General features: G+C 58.6%; 2 protein-coding genes across 2 annotated transcripts; both read right to left on the bottom strand.

Moving 5' to 3' along the window:
* Nucleotides 1–756: 756 nt before the first annotated feature.
* Nucleotides 757–5,678, bottom strand: LBRM_31_1860 (TATE DNA Transposon; the record flags this gene model as incomplete). The annotated part of the gene is given in 2 exon segments (XM_001567132.1): nt 757–2,730; nt 2,733–5,678. Coding segments are annotated over 2 exon segments (4,920 nt in total).
* Nucleotides 5,679–6,470: 792 nt separating this feature from the next.
* On the bottom strand, nt 6,471–7,211 carry LBRM_31_1870 (conserved hypothetical protein; the record flags this gene model as incomplete). The annotated part of the gene is made up of 1 exon (XM_001567133.1): nt 6,471–7,211. One exon carries the CDS (start codon nt 7,209–7,211, stop codon nt 6,471–6,473), a length of 741 nt encoding a protein of 246 aa, XP_001567183.1.
* Nucleotides 7,212–7,308: the final 97 nt, after the last annotated feature.

A 7,308-nucleotide genomic window follows, 5' to 3' on the forward strand; every position in this document is an offset into this window, starting at 1 on the left:
CCGCGCCCCGGAATCCGAGAATTCGTGTCTAGGGTTGGGTGGGTGGGCGTTTTTTCGTCGCGGGCCGCATCAACACTTAGAGTGGATTACTTCATTTATGAATAACACATTAGAGAAGAAATAAAGGGACAATAGAAAGTAATCATTCATAACAGAAACACATATCCGACCTGTGGCCATAATTTCCAATCGGGAAACATTATGGCACCCAGCCTGTATATTTCGCAAATCCATCACCACATCCCACCAACCACCCCCATCCCCCTTCCAGTTCTTTTGCCCAGACAAATTAACCCGGCCAACTATAAGGTCAAGTGCCATTCGATTGCCTTTGTGGTTTTACACGCCGCCAATGGAATGCCACCGTCCTGTGTGATAGGGTGCTCGCGAAGATATAATTTCTTGAAGACAACAGAGGGCGAGAAGGGAGAAAGATTTGTGGAAGGCAGATGGGTATGGAACTAATCTTCGCGACCCCATTGGGAAGCGGCAAGGCAGGCACGCAACCACGACCGCGGCGCCGCGTCATGATTATGCCGCCGGCCTCCTCTACCGCGTTCAGTCGCGTGAGGAGCACATCAAGTCGTCTTGGACTTCTTTCGTGTGCTTTTTCTTATGGCTTGGCACCGGTACCGGGGAAGCCTCCCCCCCATAGAACGCGGTTAGCCATCCATAACTTGTGGGCGATGTCGTCGCACCGTCCTCTGGAGAGTCGGCCGTCAGGTTCCGGCTCCCCTCGGATGCTCCTGATGACGGTCATATCTCGCCGCCCTCCTCGCGGCGCCGCTCTTCACATAGCGGACACCACATGTGCCGGAGGAACGGCACGCCAAACGGTTCAACCCGGTGAACCTCCAGCGACCCTGTCGCGTCCACCCCGAAGTGTCGCGAGTAGGCGTCCGCCGGATTCCGCGCACCCTCGACGTAGAAAAAGACTACGTCGATCCCTCTGTTGTACCAGAGGTCGTAGGTGTACTCGAAAAGTTTGTTCAAGGCGTAGCCTCTGCCAATGCCGCCGAAACCGTTCAGGTGTTTCTGCGCAATGACAATCGCACGGTGGTCCGTGGCAAGCGCGATTCGCGCTCCGTTGGGCACCCTGTGGTGCTCCACCAGGTGTCGCAGCATTAGTTGAGCCGCGCGTGGTTCCGCGTGTGCCGAGTACCGCGCCTGGAAGCGGTCCGCCTGCAGGTCTGGGTCCTCGAACCGGCCTCCCGACCGGACGCGGCGACGCAGCTGGTACTGGCGCAGTTTTTCGAGGACGCGTTCCGCCTCGCCGTCGTCGCCGCCGAGTTGCCGTTCCAGGTCCTCGGTCCAGCGCTGCCGATAGGTCCACATTTCTGTGGCGCCCGCGTCGCGGAGGTGAAGTACAGCACCCCAGCCCTCCAGCGACGCGTCGGTGAAGGCCACCGCGTCATAGGTCGCTTCATCCGTCGTTGGGTGTCTCTCGTCCGAGATTTTCCACCACGGATTCTGCACCAGTGCGCCGCCGATCTCCTGCAGCGATCGCGCCACGGAGGAGTCGATGTAAGGAACCGCGTCGTCCCAGTCGTACCCGCGGAACGTCAGCCGGTATATGCCTCGGTAGGCTCTCAGCAGCTTGAATGCCCGTGCGGGGTTCATTTGCGTGGTGTGGAGCGCGAAGAAGATCAGCGAGATCAGCGAGGCCAGACTGCGTATGGTGTGGCTGGTCTTTTGGAGCGCAAGCTTCAGCTTCGCCACCGTCTTCACCGAGTTGCGGATCAGACGCTCTCGGCCATTCCATGTGTATTCCTCGCCGAGGAAAACGGTGTTGGCACTCGCCAGCTGCAGGATTTCCTCGTCCGACATCGCCTCCAGCTCGTCCCGGTTGGGTGACGTCATCAGGTTCGCCGCCTTGATGCGTGCGACGACCGTGCGCACCGCGAGCACAAACTCACGCTCCTGACCTTCGCGTGCGGCCACGAGAATGTTGTCGATGAGCGTGGTGATGGTGACGGGCGTGTCGATGTCGACAATCGTCCACGTCACCGCCTGGCCGACGGCAACGCTCCATCGCGCGCCGGTCGGGAGAGTACGAAGGCGGTAGTATCGCCCGTCATGCCTGGCTCGAAAAACGAACTTGTTACGGAGTGTCGCCGCGATCGGGATAGCGTCGTAATAAGCTTCGAAGTCGATCTGTAGCATGTACCGGGCGTATCGCAGCCGCTGTCGTCTTCCGAGGCGCGTGTCGTAGTGGACGCGCGGGACGTGATGTTTGGGGATCACGCGGTTCAGCAGGGGCTCCGTGATGAGGCGTCGTCGTCCTTTCAGCTCCGGCACCGTGAAAACGTTCACGCCGTGCATGCCCTCTGGCAATTGCACCTGGGAGCCGATGTCGCTGATCGGGCACGGTTCAAACTTGCCCATCTCGACCGCCTGTTGGATTTCCGCCGCTGTGAGCGCGCACTTTTTGATGGTCCTCGACGTCCGCAACCCATCGTAGAAGGAGGGATCCAGAAAGCACTGGATTCGCTGGAGAAACCGCTTCGTTGAGGCGCGTTTTGTCGGCATCGCCAGCACGGTATCCATGTCCAGTGGTGTGTTCCGTTTCAGGTGCAGCGGCCACTGCTTCACGAGTGCCGGTCGCTCCGTCAGCACTTGGATGAAACCGGACATCTGGTCCACCATGGCCGCCACCTCCTGTGGTGCGATTCCGAGATTCGCGCACGATGACTCTTGCGATCGGAAACGGAACACGGAAGCCGCAGCCTCTAGAGGGTCTGGAATAGCGCTCTTCCGGCGTTGTCCCTTGCGGTCTCGGCCTCCACCGTAGGCTGCTGGCCATACCCAAGATAGCGCAGCAGCGTGGCCTGCTTCGCGTGCCCGGAGATCATCATCAGGTCCTTCAGCGGGACACCCGCTTCCGCCATGCAACGTAGCGCGCCTTTCCGGATCGAGGGCAGCTGTGCACCTCGCATCTCTGTTCGCACCTCCTGGGCGATCAGTGCCCGCAGCTCCTCCACGTGTGGTGCAAAGAGCTCCTCGGATGGTTTCTTCTGGACCAGCATCTCCTGCAGTGTCGCTGCGAGGTCCCTCGTCAGCATCGATGGGACCGGGTAAGGGCCGCGTGTTTTGGCACCCTTTCCCTTGCGGATCGTCAGCGTGACTTTCACGCGTGTGCTTGTCGGCGGTCCCGGGAACAGCGTCACGTCCTTCGCTCGCAGCGTGGAAATGTCGCACGCTCGCGCTGCGAATCCCCACATCATGGCGAGGAACAGCGCGGCACGAGGGTGACCGAGTCGGAGTCTTCCGATGATCGCTTCGACTTGGCGTCGCGAAACAAAGGGAGGCGCATCCGGCACCGACTCCTTCATGTAACGCTGCACCGTGCCAAAAGCGCTTCGCCACTCGGGATCGTCCTGAAGGCGAATACCCCGCGTCTGCGTCGAGTAGAGCGGCAGGTCGCGCAGCGCACCCGCTACCGCGGCAAAGGCCTTCGCGGTGGTTGCCCACTTCCATTTGCGGGCCCTTGCGGTCGACAGAATCAAGTCGATACATGCCGCCGGAAAGCGCATGAGCATCTGTTCCGAGTTCATCGACTTGATTCGCGTCAACCATCGCAAGTGGTGTGCGCGGGTGTCGGGCCTCACCAAGTTCCATGCGAGCTGTGAGATGTGTGGCGGTTTCGCGGCGAAGAGGAACCAGTTTCTCGGGCAGACCTCTGCCTCTTCGTTTTTTGAAAGATGCCTGCCCTGCATGTTTAAAGGATTGGAGCGGAGGCTTTCGAGAGCGCGCATTGCCTCTGTCGAGATGTTCGCGTCGACGTCCGCATATCCATCACCCTTCTGGTTTCCTGGAGTCCTGTACGTCGCGCCGTCCTCCTCGTCCTCTTGGAGTGGGTCCCTTCCGGCGCCGTCGCCTGGCCATCTTTTTCTTTTCACCAGGCGCGGCCGTTGGCCATCGGACGGATCCTGGTGTGCCTCTGATGCCGCACTTCGCGGAAGAGGAATGTATCGTGACGCGTGACGTGGGGCACGCTGTCTCTTCGACGATTGGTAGTGCGTCCACGTCGCTGGAACGTAGACTCCCACCGTTGCCTCCGAGGCGTCCTTTGTGAGAACGTAATGGCTCGGATAGCGCACGCCATTCACATCTGCCGGCGCCTCACGGAGACATGCGCCAAGCAGAAACCTGTATCCTTTAATCACGTCGTATAATGTCGGTAACGACGGTCCACGGACAAGGTACAGTTCGTCGATTGAGGAGTCGAGGGTCACCTCCTCGCTTCGGTTTTCTTCTCGAAGAATCACCCCATTCGGGTCGGTCGGTGAGGCATCGACCATGTGGATCTTCTTTCGGAGAAGCTTCAGCATCTCTTGGACGCTGTAAGGCTGCAGTGGTGTCAGCTTGTGCCTCACGCGTTGCTGTCCCACCGCTGTGTCGGTCAGACCGTGTGCCACACCATCGCCGACTCGCGCCAGAGCCGTCGCAGCCCACAGGTGATCCAGGACTGCTTCGTACACCTTTCTGGCATGTTTGTTCGCCTCCGCGAGGGTGATTTCTGTCCACTCAGAAATGCATTTCCCATGCTGAACGTGTGGTGACACGTTCGTCGGGATAATGCCTTCTGAGCTCACCGTGGCGTCGTTTGGCGCATGCTCAGGCGTACGCGTGACGGAGTTTTTCTTCCTCCGCGGGAGGTCGATCACCGGCAGATCCTCATCCTCGGATGGAAATTCGCTCGAGTTTAGAGAGCGTGTTTTGTCTCCATTCCTACCTGTTGCGGATCTACCTGAGGAACTCGCGGGTGTTCTCCTGTCACTTTTCCTCGCGGCCTTTCGCCGTGGGAGTGGGGCATCCATTGCGGATCTCTCGGGACGTTTACGGGAAGGTGCTTTTGACGCGGGTACAGGCGTCTGTGGCGTGCGCTTTGTGCGCTCAGCCCGGTCCATCTTTGTGCGCACCGTTTCCTCCTTTTTCTTTTGCCGAGGAGGTGGCTTTGGAGCACGTGCTTTCGGCTGGTTTGCGCGCCTGGAATCCCGTTTCGGGTTCGTGGATTTCGTTGCGCGCCTTTCGCCACCACCCAAGTGAAAGGTGTCTTCACGGTTCACCGTGGTTTTCTTCAACCACGGCTTGTGCTCGATTTCGTTGTAAAAGAAATCTTTCCGTGACACCGGGTGGTTCGTCAGAATTTTCCTCATTTTTTCGAGGAAATATTCGCGTGGCGGGTGGTGTTTCGACGCCGCGTAAAGCAGGCGCCGCATGCACTTTGCCATATCTCGGCTATGGTCGATTTGTATGTCCAGATGAACGCCGAAAAATACGGCAGACATATACAAACCGCAGTCGTCGCTATAGCGTTCCTGACGTGGTGAAAATTCATTCACCAAACGCAAAGCTGGCCAGACCATTTTAAAGTGCTTACGCAGTTTTTCTTCCACTATGGGAGAAGGTGCGGAGTCCAGGATGCTCAGCTGTATTTCTGCTGAGTCCTGCGTCCCTTTCTCCAAAAGCCCTGCGATCCAGTGCTTCATAATGAAGATTGGGAAAAACACCACGCCGTGACGGTGCACCTTTGCCGCGAGCTGCTGCGCGCGTTTCCAATCAAGGTGCACCATCGTGTCCGACGGAACGATCCGTTTCTTAGGGAGGTACGCTTTGTAGATCACATCGAGTTCGATATTCGATGTTTTCCCCTCGCGCATGTCACCGCCCCACATTTCTTTTGCAAATGACCTTGCGATACCAAATGTGGTTTGCCTCTTGTGTGCGGTGGCCTCCTGCGAAACGTCGGCTGTGGCTCCGTCGGGCGTTAGTTTTTTGACCCGTCCTGTGCCTCGCCTCCGCGGAAAAACTTACGTCGGTTGTCTCCGGCGTTTCCTCGGTAACCGTTTCGTTGGCCTGTGCCTCTTCCGTTGTGTTTTGCCGGACCATAGGTATAGTCGTTTGAATTTTGGTAATCGTGCTGGCTCTGGCTATTCCTCGGAATCCGCTGTCCGAATTTTTGTTCTTTCAGGCATTGTGAAAGCAAGTCTTTCATTTTTAGTAGGTTTTCTTCAGTGAGTCCCGAGAGTGCTTCGAATCCTGCCATGTCCAGTGCTCCGATCTGTGTCCCGTCGGCTCCGAGAATTGGCGCGTATGGCGCGCCTCTTTTTTTGAGTGTGTGGCCGGTGGTCCGTCCCTGCCAACGGAGGGGCAGCGACCGGCGTAGCCCGCGCGCGAGAGGGCCCGGGTCGGCCGGTTTAAAGGGAAGGGGTTGGGGCTTCGCGAGTGTTCGGCTTAGCGAGTTCAACGAGGGTGGGGCGGCGCTTGGCCGGCGCGCAGGTTTTTCTCCAGCCGGGGGCACCCCCGTGGCGGCCAAGGTCTGGTTGGGATGCGCCTTGTGGAATGCAGGGTTCGTCTGCTTTCGGGGTTTGCGTGCACGTAGGGTTGCTCGTTATCTTCCCTTTTACGCTTAGTAGGGGGCCACGGCTGGGCTCTCGGTTTCGCCAAAACGTTAATCCATAACGGCCTCAACGCGGCACCGGCTTCAAAACTTGGACTGCGCCGAACACCGCCATTGGCGATGTCGGCTGGCTGCGGCGGGACTCCATCTCGTGGCAGAAGTTCTTGTGCTTGTCCCAGTCCGCCTTCTGGCACTCGGAGGAGCAGTAGAACGTGACGTCGCAGCCGCTGCACTTGAGGAGGTCTTTTGTGGTATCGGGGCAGGACGGGTTCGCGCACTTCATGTCGGCCTGCTTCCCGACAAACACGTCGCGACTGTGCACTGCAAGGTGATACTCGGGGGCGCTGAGGGCGAGAAACACGGTCAGTATGTGCTCTTTGAGGGTGTAGAGCACCTGCAGCACATCATCGCAGTCTAGTCGGCCATAGGCGGCCTCGGCGGAGGAGAGGGCTTCGTTCAAGATGGGAACCAGATTGCACAGAAGCCGGATCTCCTTCACCTCGCTCTTCACCCACAGTAGTGCCAGGACGATGCGGTCCAAGGTGAACGTCTTCGCGCTCGGCAAGTCTGCGATGTCACTCTGCGGGGACGAGATGGACTCGATGTTGTCGAGGGCGTCGAACAGGGCTGTGCGGCAGTAGAAGAGTCGCCCGTTGTGGACGAGGTGGCCAATGTCGTCCAGGTGCGGGTTCTCCATGAAGTCCTTGCAGAAGTTGTGCAGGAACTTGGAGGTGGTGTCGTGCATGCGTGCGTCCTTCGCGTTGACCGCGGCGATCATGACGCAGTCGAGTACCTTGATCTTCTCCATGTCGCGCAGGAAGACGGTCGGGCCGGTGCGCAGCTTTGTGTAACAAGGGCATCCATCGCAGCATACAAAGGTGTTGAAGAGCAACTTACCGTCGACG

This window comes from Leishmania braziliensis, chromosome 31, assembly GCF_000002845.2.
Source record: "Leishmania braziliensis MHOM/BR/75/M2904 complete genome, chromosome 31".
NCBI lineage: Eukaryota > Euglenozoa > Kinetoplastea > Trypanosomatida > Trypanosomatidae > Leishmania > Leishmania braziliensis.